The 18,546-nt window shown below is 39.9% G+C and overlaps 1 protein-coding gene across 5 annotated transcripts in view; it reads right to left on the bottom strand.

The window, feature by feature from the left end:
* GLRA2 (glycine receptor alpha 2) overlaps positions 1–18,546 on the bottom strand; it is a 200,542-nt gene that overhangs the window by 139,552 nt on the left and 42,444 nt on the right. For 3 of the 5 annotated variants that reach the window (XM_029240742.1, XM_029240743.1, XM_029240744.1), the window contains 2 exons: positions 17,628–17,695; positions 9,219–9,442 (listed from right to left, as the gene is read on the bottom strand). In XM_029240742.1, the coding sequence (XP_029096575.1) occupies positions 9,219–9,442; positions 17,628–17,695 (292 nt within the window). Of the gene's footprint in view, positions 1–9,218; positions 9,443–17,464; positions 17,533–17,627; positions 17,696–18,546 lie in introns of all 5 variants that reach the window. The other 2 variants (XM_029240745.1, XM_029240741.1) reach the window with 2 other exon arrangements.

Genomic DNA, 18,546 nt, shown 5'->3' with positions numbered 1-18,546 from the left:
ACTTTGCTGGTATTTTGCCGCACTAAGACTTCTGCTGTGGTAACTGGCGGAGACTTGCTGGCCACTGTTTCTGGTGGCAAAGGTTGGAGAGAGAAAGAACGGAGTCTTGGTCAGATGGTAGGATGGTCCATTCTTGATTAGATAACACTTTGAAACCAAGCACAATTCCTTAGTTGACTCTTAACAAGCAGCTGAAGAGGGGGCCCAAGGCCTTAGCTGAAAAAAGATGCAACTGTCACTTCTGCTAGGAGCGATATACCTCCCAAAGGAAGGAAACCCAAGGCACAGAGAGTAGTCATCTGCTTGGGACTCATGGAAGGTGAGTGGAGCCTGAGTGTAACAGGTACTGAGTAAGGAAATGTCCGTGTGTATGGATTAGGAAGAATGGGGAGAACTGTCTCGCCACTCCCCTCCCCTTATTCTACAGCCAACCCAGGGTGATTATGACATTCACTGAACATTTATCAGGGACTGAGAAAAACTGCAGATCAAAGAAAAATTAAGTGACTTCTCATGGTCACTTAGTAAGACTGGATTTGAACCCAAGTCCTCCTGAACTTCAGAACTGACATCTGCCCCACCCCCTTAGTGTTGTCTTTAATCCCTTAGCTCACTTGTTGCTTTCTTTCATCTAACTATTCATATTTAGCAAAATATCCCCACTAAAACGAAACATCGAATAGACATTTGTTCTGTTGTCCTTGGAAAGGGATGATCAATCCCATATGGGATGGCCTTGCTCTGAGTGTGTGTCACGTTGTAGAACTTGACATAATTATATATGTCCTTAATTGTCTTTCAGTGACTGTCCAGTGATAAATGTTGTATCAGATGTTGGTTTGTAATTTTAAATGCCACGAGCAAGGATAGACTTATTGGAAAGACTGTTGAGCTTTGAGGATAGACGATTTTTTCCCATTTTAAAACGGAGTGTCTTTCCTTTGAATTATGTGCTATGAGAATGCACTAAAGTAATTCATGCGTTTCATAAGAGCCATGGTGATATTATTTGTGTTTATTTTGGGATTAACGTCATCGAGGGAGCCTTTGAAAAGCAGCACTGTGGACCAGGCAGAAGCCCACGTCAACATAAGTTGAGCAGGTTCACCAGGACCTCTGAATTTCCTTTGGCTTCCTGCCACAGGAAAAGTCAGGTGATTAATAATGGCAGACTAGCCCTCGAACTCTGTTGGCTCCAAGCTACCAGGTGATTTCCTTTAGTCTTATATATCCAGTTAATAATTATCCTAGCCAGCCATCTTTGTATAGTTGTCTGAAAGTATATAAACCCATAATTCATGAACACATTCTAAAATAATATCTCATGGATGCTCCTGCTGGTTGAATCAGAGGGTACAAATGATCTAATTTGCGATTGGGAAATTTCTCAATAGGGAGCTCAGTGTTAAGTATTTGTCACGGTGTAAACTATATGTTGAGTATAAGGCTGCCTCTTAAACAACAGGTAGTCCAACCTTCCCTACCCCACTCCAAGATCAGTTCCTCTCCTCAGATGTTCAGTTTGGGAGGAAACGGTTCAAAGATCCCAAAGTAGTTTGAGATAGGCACCTTACAATTCAGAATCCCCTCTTGCTGGCTCCCAAACCCTAAGGGACATGAAGGACCCACTCTCATTTCCTCATCCAGAAGGAATTTTGCGGTTTGGGAAAGAGGAGATCATTTTGAGACTTATTAGAGACTTATGACGGAGCTAGAAGGAGCCTCAGACTTGATCTCATCTCCTGGTTCAATCTCATTTTTTAGTAAGGAAACCGAGACTCAGAATAATAAACTGATGGAGTTAGAGAGGCTGGTCTTTGAGCCTAGGGGATACAGTAAATGATGGAAGGAGGTGTGGTGCTCCTGATGCCCTAAGCTACCTTCTTGGTATTCTGTTCTTTGCACCATCACCTTCAGAGCAAACTCTAATGAATGTTAATGCAGTGGAAAGTTACCTCCAAATGGAGAAAAACCTACTGGTTGCTATTGCTAGTCCAATCAGGCAAACAGTCAAGGAAAAGTGGTCATGCCGCCTGCCATGTATTTCATTGCATAACCCCCTTTTTTTCCCTTCAAACAAGGGTAAAATCCTTACTCTGTTGTGTTTGAACCAGTATTATGCCCTTGAGTGTATGTGTCTTTCGGAACCCAATCAGGAGCTCAGCAGAGCTTTCCAGCACTTTAAGAGAGTCTGTCATGTACAGAACACACTTTCTAGACTTTAATGCTTCTACCTTCAGATGCATCTTTTTTGAGGACCACTGTCCAAAAGTGCCCCCTCTGCACCACTTAGCTCAGCTCCTGCTGAAGCCACCGGCATATATGCATGCCAGCACGTCCCACCCTCCCAACCTTGCTTGCCCTAGGAAGAAGGGAATCGTGGTTTCCATGGCATTTTCCAGCACTTCTCTGAAGCCTCATTGCTTAATTCTGATGTGGGCGCTTATGTTACAGTCATTAATTACCGCATTAAGTCAAGTCCCAAAACTAATGAGGATTTGGACACAGATTTGGAAGATGAGAATGTAATTTTGCCTGGATTATAGGATATAAAGATAAACATGGTCCAAATATGCACAGAGAGAAGAAATCACAGCTTTGCATAGCTGCCTTCTAATAGAAAATATGGGCTTACATGTCTCATCACAATTGAGAGTAAGATAATCAAAGTATCACCATTGGTAACATTTAGGCAGGTCTTAGTTCACTGTGCATTCTGTTTTCAGCTCTGACATCTAAATAAAGAATGTTCTTTTTTCCTATTCCATAAAAATCATTCTATAGCCAAAGTTAGAATCTTTGAAGTTCTTGCATCAGGCTGTAGGATGAGTCAAGGGTGGGAGGCTTTGTTAGAAAAGTTGGCCTTTTATGTGTGTGGATGGAGTTGGTCATTAGACAGGATTATTTGGGGAGCTCTGTTGGATGTCTGTCTAGAAATCTACACCCCACCTACTCACAGTGGTGCCTGTAATCTATCATCAGAGGTAGAAGGCATGTCAATCCCCAAGAGTTCTCTATGACAACTCAGATACTACTGGGATGGTGGAACACTGAATCATCAACACCTGCAATTATGAATTGAATCAAAAGGAATTAACAAGTAAATCACCTCTAACACCATAAAGGAATAAGTTTCAGGTCAGATAAAGTTTGATGATGAGGGGCTCAGATGTCTTGATGATGCAGGGTGCTGTTGTGGAGGATCAATCCCATAACTATTTATTGTTTGGAGAACTCTGTGCAGTTGGCAGGTAGCATAGGGCCCCTAGGTACCGGGTCAGTAAAATAAAAGACACTGAAGGCAAACAATAATGTCCGGAGATCGTGGGGATCTATCCTGGTCAGTTTACTCTTCGTCTTAGAGACTGGGACAGAAAGCACAATCATGAAATTACAAGAAAATACCAAGGGCCCTAGAGTACAGGGCAATGCCACTTTTGACTGTCTATGCATATAGCATATAGTGTATTCTACTAAAGCTCTTAACCAAATCATCTCTTTTTGAAAGCTGAGGAAATAGAGGTTCAGGGAGAGAACAAATTTTCCCTAGGTCACACAGCTAGTTCTGAGGCCAGAGACCCTAGCCCAAGGGTGTTTTACTCTAAAACCCCAGTCTAGGGCTTCCCTGGTGGCGCAGTGGTTGAGAGTCCGCCTGCCGATGCAGGGGACACGGGTTCGTGCCCCGGTCCGGGAAGATCCCACATGCCGCGGAGTGGCTGGGCCCGTGAGCCATGGCCGCTGAGCCTGCGCGTGCGGAGCCTGTGCTTTGCAATGGGAGAGGCCATGGCAGTGAGAGGCCCGCGTACCGCAAAAAAAAATAAAAAAAAAAATTAAAAAGTAAAACCCCAGTCTACTATAGTATCAGAAGGAACCAGGATAACATTCAACATCTTAAGGTTCAGAGTAGGCGCTCTGAACCATACAGCGAACTGAAAACTGCAAGATGAAGAACATCTTGGTGCTGATTTTACACACTGTAAAATTAAACCAGCAACATAGTTTTGGTGACTAAACATATGTCCACTAACTCTGGTGGGATGAAAATGTATTTCATTTTCAAAAATGAAACAAAAACAGTGAGGTAATCCCTCCATCCTTCTAAAAATGGTAGCCATTTGTTTATCATGTTAACAAATGTGGGAAAAAGCAACTGATTTAAGTTGTAGCAAATATGATTTAAGTTATATAAGGAGGAGTTTCTGCACAATGTTCAAGTAACTTATTATAAGATCCAAGGAGAGAATATAAAATCTCCTTCTCTGAAGGTCTTTAAAAATAGAATAAGTTCTCAACAGGTTGTCTGAAGGCAAGGAGTTGACTTAATGACTTTAATGGGTCTTTTCAGCCCTTTGATCCCTGGGATAGTAAAAGTTTTCAGAAAGTAGATATGCTATATAAGCTATACATGCTGTATAAAACTATCAAATGAGCTTCCTATTTGAAGGTCAACTGTGGCATCTTGAATTTAAAGTCTTTTTAGACGTTTGCGAAATTTTAAGATACTTTATATTCTCATCTTAAATGTTACCTTCTTCCTCCACTAGTCCTTTGAAAATTGAGTTCCCAAAAGGTTGGTTCGAAAATGACATGTGTTTGGTATTGTATTTGTTTGTGTCTTTGGATTTGAGTTGGAGTAAATGAAGAATTAATGTGGGGTAGGAGATGATAGCTCTGAAATAGAAGTCAAGAGCTTTGATTCTTGTCCTAGCTTTCCTATTTATGGGCTCCATTATTTTAGCTCATTTAACTTTTTAAAGAAGTCACTTCCTCATCAGTAAAACAAGGATATTTTGCCCTATAATACCTTCAATTAAAAAAACCCTATGCTTCTATAAAAGTCAGAGTTTCGGCAGAAAAGTCTCAGAAGCAGTGGGAAGTAAGGGAAGAAAACAAGTATTAGCAAAGACATTGTGGACATATGAGACCAGCTGCTCCTCTTTAAAAATGCTTACCCTCGAGCTTCCCTGGTGGCGCAGTGGTTGAGAGTCCGCCTGCCGATGCAGGGGACGCGGGTTCGTGCCCCTGTCTGGGAGGATCCCATGTGCCGCGGAGCGGCTGGGCCCGTGAGCCATGGCCGCTGAGCCTGCGCGTCCGGAGCCTGTGCTCCGCAACGGGAGAGGCCACAACAGTGAGAGGCCCGCGTACCGCCAAAAACAAAAAACAAAACAAAACAAAAAAACACAAAAAAACAAAAATGCTCACCCTCTCCTTTTCTCTTTCATATTGCATACCATAGGTCATGATGCCCTGACTTCTACTACAATTCATTATATTCAATTCAGTAAATATTGTTTGAGCACTAATATGTATTATACCCAAGGCTCACCTCGTTATTCCACTGTGGATTCAGGCCTTTTAAAGTAATATGAATTTAGAATTTGACTGTCTCTGAAGAGGGTATACAAAGCAAGATGTGTGTCCTTGTTTACACTTTGGTCAAAAATGGTCAATACTTAATGGGGTGGGTCAACAAAAAACATGAAAACAGAGTAAGATCAAACATATGACGGAAGTGAATAATTTAAAAAGTAATCAGAGGATAAGTGGACAGAAATAGATTTGACATCTTCATCATCAGAGACTATGTCCTGCATCACTGGATAGAAATTTTCTAACACTGAGCTAAGACCTTTGGTTCCTATTTAAAAGATTTGTTTAAATTTTACTCAGGTGCCTCAGGTGTTTGAATCTGCAGGACATGTATGGATTTCCGGTCTATTGTCACTCCCTTTTTAAAATCTTGGTCTTCTGGCAAACAGGTATATTACCTCTTGGGAAGTGTGACCTTGCTTGTTATGAAGTCAGTGGGCTGCAGAGTTCTCTGTGTTCTGTTTGGCCATCAAAGCCTTGGGCTTTGGTTTCCATGGAGAGTTAATTCTACTTCTGCTCCTACAAAGCTAAGAAAGCATAGAACTTTTCCTGGCTGAAACGCTACCATCCATTTGCTTTAGGTTTTAGGAAAATTCAAATACAAAACATAACCATAGAACATTATTTTTCTAACGTGGCCCAGTGTTGAAGTAATTATTAAAATGTGTCAGGTGGAGGCAATTCATGAGTTTATCTTTGGTACTTCTGTTGTATGCCTCCCTTCTATCTTTCTTAACTCTCTTCGTCCTATCTGATTTTTCCTCTCAGGCATCCAGCATGCTCTCTGTCACTATTCTTCACAGACATTAAACCTACTATCAGAAAGAAAATTTCGTATCAGCTCTTTATGGCTTAGTGTGAATTGAGGATAGGGTTTTCCCTCTCCTGGGGGTATTTGCATTGTGAACCTTAGAGTTGAGGGAAAGTCCTTCCTAATGGAATGTCAGCAAGGACTTTCCAGCACCTTTAAGACACCAAAAGCTGTACTTTTAAACTTGAGTTGGACCTGCAGCTGGGCCTATATTAGCACTTACCCTCTAGTTAAATTGAGTCCAGTGACTCAAGTAAACAGGAGTGTGGGTGCCGACCCCAAATTCTAACAATATTTGAGTCACAGAATTCGTTTGCAAAGTTAGAGCCACTTTTCTTTTCCTTGTTCCCTATTTATTCCTACTACTCAATTTGTCTTATGTCTGCCTGCCTTGTTAGACTGGAGCCCTTCCAGGACAGAGACCACATTTTACTCACCTCTGGATCTCTAGGCCCAGCACCGTGTCTGGCTCATTGAAAACCCTTCCAGGCAAGTAGTTAGATTCCTGCAATTCAAATCTGCCAAGAGCTGTGTTTCCCTAAAATGGCATGCCCAGTTCTCCTGCACCAAGGGTCTTTCCCCTGATTTCATAGAATACCCACACTGAAGGAAAAGTCTAAACCAGCCTGCCACAGGACAAACTCTACCCAACCCAAAACAGTTGTGGGGTATTTCAGAGCCTACTGGGAACCAGAGATAGAAGAATTGCCTCTGGATCGAGTCTTGGGGACATTCCATTCTTCATGGTTCTAGAATGGAAGAGCCTTTATAGAACAGAAGGGAAAAAAAAAACAACCCTGGTTTTATTTCAGCAGTGCATGATGCCAGGTATTTACTAGAGCAACTGCCACCCAAGGCCCAGAGGGTTAGCTGGAGCAGCTGATACCCTGTGCTGCTTTTTATAACTCTCCTTCCCAGCACCATGCTCTATATATGTCCCATTTCATCAGGTCACATCAACTTAGGTTGTGCCCAGTACTGCATCTTACACCAAATGCATCACCATGTGGAATATTCTGTGTTTCCTTAAAAATTTTTATAAAAATAAATGTAAAGTTTCTTAAAAATAAAGTGGGGGAAGTTTCCCTGGTTCTTTGTGGAAGCGGTGACTTTGCCACTTTTTACAAATGAGCAGCCTCTTTCCTTCCAAAAGACGTTGCAGCTATCTGCCACCAGCAAGCTGTGAAATTACTAGGTTAAGAATGGAATCTACAGTACAGACCTAAATTGTATATAGAGTTGTGAAATGCAGTTTTGGTGGTGGTGAGTCTGCAAACTTGTGAAAATCATTTGCAAAGGCACTAGCTGCCTCTTTTTTTGTTGTTGTTGGTAATAAGATTGGAGAGAAAGGGGGATTCTCTAAAGAATCTTTAACATGTCAATATTTACTCAATGCATTCGATTTCTCTCATATACAGTACACTGTCTTGGCCCTTTGGGAGGGGTTACAAAAGATGAAAAATCCGAATATCTTGGCTTTAAAGAGTTTATTATTTAGAAAGAATGTTAACTTAAAAATGCAAACAGCCATCATTTCATTTATTGAGAACATACTCTGTGTCATGAACTGTGGCAAGTATTTTTATTTACTCTATATCAGGGGTTGGCAAACTATGGCCAAAGAGCTAAATCTAGTCCACCACCTGTCTTTCTAAATAAAGTTTTATTGAAACATGGCCACACCTAATTGTTTGAGTATTGTTTATGGCTGTTTTGTGCTATAATGGCAGAGTTGAGTAGCTCTGACAGAGTTGAGACAGTCTGACTGGCAAAGCTAAAATACTTTCCATCTGCCCTTTACAGAAAATATTTGCTGACCTCTGCTGTATATAATTCATTCTCACAAGAATACTCTGAGTTAAATATGGTGTTTCCCATTTTCCAATTAAGGTAACTGAAGGTTATAGCTTATGTAACTTAGTAAGTGGCAAAGCTTCAGTTTAATTCTAGGTTTGTCTGATTCCAAAAGTCTATGTTCTTATGCTATATTTGTGTACAGAAGTAGCCAAAATATGGGATAGGAAGAAGTCAGAGACTTACAGATTCACAGAGAAACTATTATGAGAGTTCCTAAAAGGGAGTGATTATTTTGATTGTAGGGTGATATTCTGGAGAATATTCTGGTGAAGATCATATTTGAATAAAAAAGCAAAAATGCATCTGAGAAATTTTCTATCCCAAGCTCAAGCCCAAGAAATGTTAACAGATCAAGATCACATGTTTAGTTAGAAGTAGATCTGGGCTTAGAACCAGTTTTCCGTTCACTGAGCTCAAAGTATGCTGTCAGTGACGATACTGAGCCATTGAATCTTTGTGTGTGTATGTGTGTGTGTGTATGTGTGTGTTTAAATGCTATAGAATGGCATAATTATTTGAAATGAGAATTTGTATGTTATGCTCAGTGGTAATTGAACTAAAGGGCCTGCACTTCCTTTATTGAACCAATCAAAAACATATTTATGGGGCTTCCCTGGTGGCGCAGTGATTGAGAATCCGCCTGCCAATGCAAGGGACACAGGTTTGATCCCTGGTCCGGGAAGATCCCACATGCCATGGAGCAACTAAGCCCGTGAGCCACAACTACTGAGCCTGCGCTCTAGAGCCCGCAAGCCACAACTACTGAGCCTGCACACCTAGAGCCCGTGCTTTGCAACAAGAGAAGCCACCGCAATGAGAAGTCCGCACACCGCAAAGAAGAGTACCCCCGGCTCACCGCAACTAGAGAAAGCCCGTGCACAGCACCGAAGACCCAACGCAGCCAAAAATAAATAAATAAAACAAACAAATAAATAAAAACATGTTTGTGCAGATATTTATATGATACCATCTCCTACCCACCATCCTACCAAATATATTTTGGTTATGGAGAATTACACTTCTGAGACCATGGGAACCACTGGCACTCTCACCAACTTTAAATAATAAACAAGAGACCACAAAGGATAATATTCATATACATCTTGCCCTGCAGAACCATGCAGCTCTAGGTCAGGAGAAAAATGGAGAAGGGAGCAGGGGGCAGCCGAAGGAAGCTTACCTGATACTGTAGAGCACTTTGCCATTTTTTGAAATGCGAAGCAACTTGTTGTCGGTGGTGACATCATGGAAGTTGGCCCCCTTCTCATTGGCAAAGAACAAATCTGGTTTCCAAATGGAGTCCAGCATCGATGGGTCCAAGTCCAGAGAATCATCAGGGTACTCGCTATAAGCCAGCCGTGAATCATTCCACTGTTGTCTCAGAAAAATATTCACTCGGTAGTCCTACAGAAACGCCATGCAGAAGCGTTACTTCTTGCCCACTCTGGCATATTTTCCCCTCACTCTTCTGCCTGATTCGATGCATGCAGTGTTGGTATCTGAGTAAACCCAGCTGTGTATATCTTGGTCAAAATAAACCACTCAATTCTGTTAGGAGTGGGAACAGAGACGAGAAGGAAAGAAGACTTGACCAAAGCAGAACACTAATGGAACAAGTTGAGCTGGTTGAATTTTTGTTTCACTTAATCGTTCTGGGAGGAAATAATACTAACTCAATCTGATTTTGCTGTAGAAAAAGGTAATGATAAGTACAGGAGTCAGTCTGTGATAGCAGATTGTCAAATAAAACCTATTCATTTTCCAAATCAGGAATGACATGATCTCTATTTTCAATCTGCTCAGATGCTCTGGGCAGAAGAAAACCCACTCTGTAATTTTGGTAGTAGAAATCTTATCATAAAACTCTGACATGATGGGCCAATATTTTTTAAATTCATTAACATAAATATTAAGATGGTTCATGTTGACAAGATAATTCCCTTACAGCTACTTTTGAAATTCTTAAATATTTTATCATTTCTCTGAATGGGTTGTATCTACAGTAGTCAACTGGAGATTTCAAAACAGAAATCTTTTTCATGTTTTCCTAATCTGAGCACCTTTTGATAAAGGTGTTCCTCCCTGTGGGAGCCTCAGGTACACCCTGTCATTCCCACTTGGCATGGGAATTTTCTTCTGTGCTAATGAATCAGCTTGGGACAGTAACTTCTCTTCAGAGGATTTCTACTCAAAGGTCTTTAGGTTCATGGAAACTGTTGCTTCGCTTGACAGAGCAGACCCAATAAAGGCTTCAACAGTATTCCCTAGTCAAGCAGGACTATGGTTCAGAGCTAACAGTGGTCCACATCTGCCACTGTGGTCATTTAGGGTGATATATACTCATCCCATTTTACTCTCTTTCCTTTACCTTTTTCACCTTCATTTGCTTTGTTTCCACATCTTTGTTTGGGCACCTGGATTTTGAGTCATTGTTTACTTTTCTCTAACAGTGACCAACATGTCCTTGGTTTGCCTGAGAACTTTCCCATTTTAGACTCAGGTAAACATGAAATTTTCAGGGAACCCACTCAGTCCTAGGCAAAACTCAGATGGTTGGTTACTCTATAAGGTACAATGGAGACCACCTCGGGTTGGTCGGTTTTGGTTAATCCCTTTAGAGCCAAAAGAAAATCTGTAAGTAAGTTATAAAGATCAGGGTGTATGGAAGAGAGCTTCAAATCCAGTTCCTTCTGCTTATTACCAAACTCTCCAAATTCCCATGACTTTGCCCCCCAAATACAGCCATCCTGATGATCAGGCTGGTAGAGTATTTTGGAAGTGGCAGTTCTTAGAAAGAGTGCCCACTGTGGGTTTAAAGAATGCTAATAATCAAGTAGTTACTAACTTCTGAAAATCAGTCATCAGAACCCAGCTTATTAGGAAAAGCTGAAATATTAAAAGAAATAACTGTACGTTTCCTTGTTGTACAACATAAGGACTTTCTGACTTGGAAAATTTTATCAGCTGACTTTTATTTGGGATTATACCAGGCTTGCACAGCAAATTCCCAGACCTAAGAGGGTGCTCTTGTGAGGCCAGCCAGGCTTCCATCCCATTCTGTTTGCTCACTGGCTGCCCCCTCCTTCCATGAGTGAGCCAAGAGGATGGCAGAACCTCAAAGTTCTCCCCATCACATATTTTGCATTTTGGGGATTGTCCAAAGGGACCAGAGGGTAGTAACTGGAAAGAGATTACCAGTTCAGTGTTTCACTGGCAACAGGAGTGACTGGAACCTTTGGAGTTTTGTGTGAGTAAAGAGTGGGAATGTGTGATTTGTAGAAAATCAAAACAGGGGCTATTGAAAATATAATAATCCAATTTGCGTATAAATAGGCACTGGATAGATCAACTGTGAGATTTTCTTAAGGTTTCCTGAAGGAAAAAAATGCAGTGTCTTCACTGTGTGACATCTACCCCTTTTATTTCCCTTAGGGTGGGAACCAATTATCCTTCATAAAATTTTGTGGGGGGGGGGTCTATGAGCTTGTTTCAGTAGGAAAGAAGAGGACATCATCTCTTAGCCAATTCTGGAGGTAGAAAAACTCTAAGTACAAGAAGTAATGACAGCTGGAAATAACAGAGGTGAATGGGTTAAATTTCTTAGGCCATTGGGAGGCCACTGAGGCCCCCCACCCAGGAAGGAAACATAGAATGGGAGAGGCCATGAGACGCCAGATAGCGAGCACTGGGCGGCAGAATCACCAGGACAACATCATTGCAGTCCTCCTTTGAACCTGAGAATGATTTAAAGATGCATTTTGAGAGACTCTAGAGAATATTACATTGGTGACATACAATATGAAAACACTGACCTTTTAAAAAAAAAAATCTCAATATAAAATTTCCCAGCTAATGTATTAATACATCTTTTTAAAAAGTCTTTCCCACAAGTATTCTTCTCCAGTGTTTCCTGCTTTTCTATTTTGAATTTTATCTATTTAAAATAATAAAATAGGTTCTCCCAATATCAGAACTTTAAAAAGAGCACTGAATCTATCTTATCACAACAGAACCATTAAATATCTAACAGTTAATTTAAAATAAATTAATTAGCCTATTCATAAGCAAGAATAAGTGGAAAAGTTAGAGGAGAAAATACATTTTACTCCACAATGACAGGAATTATATGAAACAAGACTTTTATTAGATATTTTGGGAGTGTTTGTTCTTTATAATGTATAGGAATTAAAATTTTCCATAATTTTTTTCATGATGCTATACATTATTCCAAAATAAATGGCAACCCTTAAAACCTTTAAGAATAGAAAAGGACGCCCAAGGATATAGAGAAGTAGATAGCCAAAGAAAAGATTTTCCAGGGCTGTGCCTCTGTAATTCTTTCAGTTCACTATCATTTTCAATGTAGGGTACAAATTTGATGCATGATTTATCTATGCATCACCTCTGTTTATTTACAGATAGGTTTATTCTCTCAAGATATTCCAAACCACAGGAGATAGTTATATTGCTCTGTAGCCTTTCTTTGTCTTTATTTTTGCTTCTAGGTTTAATGAAATATTAAAGAAGTAAATATTAAGAGACATGCTTAAGTGTAGACTGAATTTTCTTTTATACTGCCTTCTCTCTCCAGAGACAGATTCTACTTCAAATAAATGACGTATTTCCTTGTATTAAAATTTGTTTTCCTATGGCTGACTCTCTGGGTACTAGATTAGGTAATAGAAAAATTCAAATTAAAAAGTGTGTGTGTATGTATATATTATATATATATATATATGTATGTGTGCACATGTGTATGTGTGTAAATACATACACATATCTTTTATTTTTTCAAAAGCTATGTGTAAGTCATAGAATCTTTATTATATTCTTAGCACAGTTAATACAAGTACCTATATTCCATACTATTATTTCATATCAAATTTAGAATTTCTAAAGTTTTACTTTTCTTGGTACCTTCTAATTCTATGCCCATTGCCACAAAGATTGTTTCCTTAAATTGAATTATTTTGTTACTATTATATTTAGTGTAGCATTTGTACATAGAGATTGCCACTCTGTCTCATAAATATTATTAAACTTTACTGCTCTCTTTTTATTTTTATAGGTATATATTTTTCAATCCAGTTATGTTATAAAGTTATTATAGACAAAGATATGCTTTGTGGATTTCCCACAGACCTATATGGCACTTTAGTTTTAACTTCTAGCTACACTGCAGTGAAGTTTTCATCATCTTGAGTCTGTGCTAGCTTTGAATATGGGAAGTTAGCTTTGAATTGGGAATTATGGGAGGGGGGGCAGTTGCTTTATGATGAATCCAGGTTTTAACATTGCATTGTTAATTTAGAGACCAAGGACACCTTATATCTCAGATTAACAAAATGTTAGGTAGATTCTTGGTTCTCCCTTAAAAATTCAGAAATAAGGAATGTAGCTACCTGCTATTCCTGTAAGTTAGCATCTCCTTATGAGTTGCTTATGCACCTATAGAAACGAAAGGTCTGTAATGTCATTCCAGCAGTTACAGCGTAGCCTGCATTCTCCTAAGGGGCTGTCTACACCTTATCCAGTTCTTTAGGAAAGTGATTTCAGATCGGAGATAAAACAACTCTTCACCCTGTAGTGGTAACCAGCAGAGCATGTGGAATTTGGGGAAGAGTTTGGGGAGCTGGAATCATATTCTGGAGATGCTCTCCAAGTGGACACGTTTTGTACATCTTCAGCTCTTTCTACCCCCTTCCCCCTATTGCAGTCTCTCAATATTAAATGAGGAAAGGGTCTGAGTCTGCTGCTGTAGCATGGGGAGTGTTCCAGCACCCTTAGGTCCAAATCACACTCTATTCACCCACATCCTTCCAGGCAGTCATTTGGAAGCTTTGAGGAGACTATCTCTTCTCCATTCTCTGATGGCCCAACCTTGGGGACAGCTGTATGCAGATGGCATGCAAATACTCTTGACCTTTACTGACATTATCGATATTCCCAAACTATCCCTTTATAGTAGGAAGGAGGCGGTTGCAAATACACTCCTCATCCTGTAAATTCACTTGCCATCACTAGCTAAAGGAAAAGGGGAAAGAAAGAAAAGGAAATGGTAAACTGACGTTCCAAAACCGAAAGATAACCTGTCTCATCATACATCCCTTACTGGTCTTCTGAGTCTTTTGGAATCATAAGGAAAAAAAAAATTGTTCCACTGAATACTTTTAACACAGGTTCAGCTAGTAATGAACATCACCAGATCCCTGTGACTCTTAATGAACAGAAGTACATATTTTGAAATAATGTGCATGATCATAATGATCCATAAAAATATTCCTTAGAATAACACAAATATATTGTCCTGTGAGCACAGTCTTTAAACACTAACATGCCAAAGGAGTAAGAGGCAATACTGTGTCTGTAAGTGAGCCTAATCTTTGTGGGCAGTTAGTACCAACAGTAATTTAGTGGGATTTCATCAAACATAAGAGGGCAGACTGGATAGAACCAAAAGAAAGTCATATCACATTCTTAAAACAGATAATTATTGCCTCTTATTTAGAAACAAACATCCAAACTAAATCCTTCAATAATGCTATCAAGGGTTGTGGGATAAGAGTGGGACATGAGGGAAGAGAGGGAAATCAACATGCTCAGAAACTCAAAATTCTGAGACATTCTTGGAAAAAAATCATTCCAGAAACCATAGAGAAAGCAAAACTATTATCCCCCCCCCATAGCACTAATCAATGTCCTCAATGACTACATATATTACTGTGCATAAAACCTAAAGGTCTGATGTTTTGACTCCAACTAAAGACAGTTCAAGGAAGAATCTGTTTCTGTTTAACTTTTTTGACCATTTTTTTGAGCCACATTTTGTGAGAATGTTCGTGGATGGTAGAATCTCAGGGTTTTGGTAACGGAAGCTCAGGCTGTGATGACACCCTGTGGGTACATCAGGTAGGTCCCCAGGCAGAGCCTAAGGGGTCTGGGAAAGTAAGACCTTTTCAAGGTGGAGCAATTCTCATGTTCTTATGAGCCCCTGAATAATGTCCATTTTAAATAGTGATGCCTTAGATCCCGGAGTTGGCAACCTATGGCCTGTGGGCCAAATTTGGCCATAGCCTGTGTTTATAAGTAGTTCTTTTTGGAGTATAGCCACACCCATTTGCTTACTATTGTTTATGGCTTCTTTTATGCCAAAAGGGCAGAATTAAGTAGTTGTGACAGAGACTGTCTGGTCCTCAAAGTCTTAAGTATTTACCGTCTGGCTTTTTAGAGAAAAATGTTTGCCAGTCCCTACCCTACATGACATGATTTATTCTTTGATTTAAGCATGGTAGAGTTTCAAAAAACATTTTTTTTTAGTTTCACACAAAAGCCATAATTGAAGAAAATAAAAGATATTTTTTAAAAGCCAAATTCAGTTTGTCATTACATCAGAAGCCAAGAAATAAAATAAAAGAAGCACAATACACATCATTCTTCTGATCATGCGATTCAGTACGTCTCATACAGCAGAATAGTCAGGCCGTTGATATTACACTTGGACAATGATTTCCAAATTTTTGCATAGGAAACATGACAAAGGACACCTTAATAAGTGGCCAAGAAGCACCTAAGCAGCCCATTTATTAAACACCTTCAGTAGCTCTTAAAGACACAGGAAAACAAGGATATCCATCGTTTCCATTTTCATCTCCTTAAATATTTAGCTTTTTCTTGCATTAATGAACACTGAAAAGGTGCACATTTACATTTTTGATTGAGGGTAAAATGCAATAAGGAGATTTAATCAAAGCAACTTAAGGGTCTAATTAATGCAATCAGCGTTAGGTCGTGCAAATATTGTCATTGAATGCCATCGTGTAAAGCTGGTGATAGTGATTTGGGCGGCTGGAAGATTTGCCCCTCTGTTACCAGGATAAAACCAGGAGGGGAGAGACAGAAACTGAATGCCAAGTACAGAGTTGGAGTCTTCTTTCCATGTTCAGCTTTTCTTATGAGTCATTTAATAACCCTATCAAAACTATCCTGGTTGGGTAAAATTCTTAATGCACTACATACTGTCAAAGCCCCAAAAGTCTCGTTTCTGGACAAGGCTGTGTCAGAATAATACTAAAACGTGTAGTGGAGTTGCATTATGTCTGACTTGCCAGTGGAAAGGAGTGGTAAGAGGTAAATTATTCTTTTATAACATTAAGGACACCAAAAAGTACAGTAATTTGTTAAACACAATCCTGGTAGCCTAAAAGAATTCATAAACACAGGGGAACACTATTTTTTACTTCTCAATGGCATTATGCTCATTATTTCACTTCTTGAGTGTTTCTAGGACATCGGCCACCATAGTAGTATAGTCACGCTCAACTATAGTTTGTTTTGATCTCATTCAATAATATGACTGTATACTTTACATAGTACTGAAAATTTGAACCAGCCAATTGACTTAGGACTTAAATTGTATGGGGGCCAAGAAAATGTTTTACCCAAAATGTAATCTCCACACAATAGCCTAGCACTGTAAGCCTACTTATCTGATAGGCTGTGTCACAGGCAACAACACCATCTTGACATTGATAAGGAATCTTGGTGGATTTTACAGTATCTGAGATCTTTTTCATGTATGTGAAACATGTCTGCACTTAGAGTGTGACGGTTTTTTATTAGTTTTTTATGTTTATGTTTTTTTTTTTTTTGGAAAAGCCATGCATGTGATGTAATTGCTTTGGACTTGGAACAACTTTCTATTGCCACCAAATTGTGTGTGTGTGTGTGTGTGTGTGTGTGTGTGTGTGTGTGTGTTCATTGTAAGGTCAGCTCCTTGGCGTATATCTTAAATCAGCGGTCCCCAACCTTTTTGGCGCCAGGGACCAGTTTCGTGGAAGACAATTTTTCCATGGAGCGGGGGCGGGGCGGGGGGGAGGGGGATGGTTGGGTGGTTCAGGTGGTAATGCGGGCGATGGGGAGCGGCAGATGAAGCTTCGCTCCCTAGCCCGCCACTCACCTCCTGCAGTGCGGACCGGTTCCTAACAGGCCTCGGACCGGTAACAGTGTGAGGCCCGGGGCGGGGGGGGGGGGGGGGGGGGGGGGGGGTTTGGGGACCCCTGTCTTAAATGTAGCATGTCTGAGGCTTGATTATGTTAAAACTTCCTATTATATGAAAAATATCTCCCAAACTTTGAAATTTGTATTTCTGAAACATTGGAGATGCAAATATTTAAATATCCTTAACTGTAAACCATGCTTAATACTGATAATTCTACCTAAATCTAACCGAACATCACGTGTTTCCAGAATTTCTCTGGCATGATGGATAAAAGATTATTGAATTTTAAATAAATAACTAATTGTTTTCTAGAGGTGAATGAACTTGGAAATTGGCACTCAGTAAATGTCCTACAAATATACAACAGTACTCTTTGATCGCATATCCCATTCCTTCACACGATGGCTTCAGTGCTCAGTCCCACTCACCATTGTAGTTTCTGCTATTGACCCAAAGCTGTTGATAAATATGTTGCAGGTAACATTTACAGGAGGCCCTGCAAGTTGAACAATAAATAGAAAATTTGACAGGTTGTGTTCATGGCATAATCAAGTCACGTTTTTCTCTTGCCAGTGGCGTTGTAGCACTTACCATGGTGGTTTCTGTGACTGATCCAAAACTGTTGATAAAAATATTGCAAGTAACGTTTACTGGAGGACCTGCAGAACGCAATAAGAATGTTGCAATAGACACTGAAGCAAAAATACAGCTCCATCAACATCTGTGCAAATGACTAGAGATGTAAACAAAATTAAAATGATGGTGAGATTGCAAAAAAAAAAAAGTTTTACCCAGAGAGGTTAACAGTGATAGTATTCCCACTAGCATTTCCAATAATGACAGTTATGCAGTAACTTACCCTGAAGAGTTTTGGATTTGGAAAATATAAGCTGAAGACTATTAAACGGAATTCATTGTCAATAGTTGCTATCAAAATTGCCTTTTGGGTGGGTGGCTTTCTTTGACCTTAGGCTCATCAACATTGTAGATGTCAACAGTAGGCGCCCATGGTGATGAAATAGCCCACGTTTATGAGTTCAAATGGAGCTGCGTTTTGAACTGTGGATGGGTCAGGAATATCCACCTCCTTTCATGTGATACCCTTTAAATCAGTGGATCTAGTTTGATTCTCTTGATACCTCTGAATTTACCCTATTCCTTCTTTATATCCTGTGACCCCCCCCAATGAAAAATGATGCACAGAAATACAAAATCAAAGAAAATTAGCTCATTTTAAGAACCAAACACAGCAGTGTCACTTAATGTCCAGATTGTCGCCTCAGTAAATATACTGTAAAGAAAGATTTATTAATCCTAAATGTGCTATAAACAAAGAGCCTACTTTTTCCTCCAGAGACGGAGGGACTAACTCTCTTTCCTCTTGCCCTTTGTCTCTCATCCAAGCACTAACCAGGCCTGACTCTGCTTAGCTTCAGAGGTCAGGTATAATCAGGCTTGTTCAAGGGGTATGGCCACAGACTCTTTGCCCTTTGACAACAGATAAATCACT

This window comes from Monodon monoceros, unplaced genomic scaffold (genome assembly GCF_005190385.1).
Source record: "Monodon monoceros isolate NGI ecotype Baffin Bay Population unplaced genomic scaffold, NGI_Narwhal_1 Super_Scaffold_22, whole genome shotgun sequence".
Lineage (NCBI taxonomy): Eukaryota > Metazoa > Chordata > Mammalia > Artiodactyla > Monodontidae > Monodon > Monodon monoceros.
The sequence above is the reverse complement of the archived record's forward strand: the minus strand, read 5'-3'. Positions and strand labels throughout refer to the sequence as shown.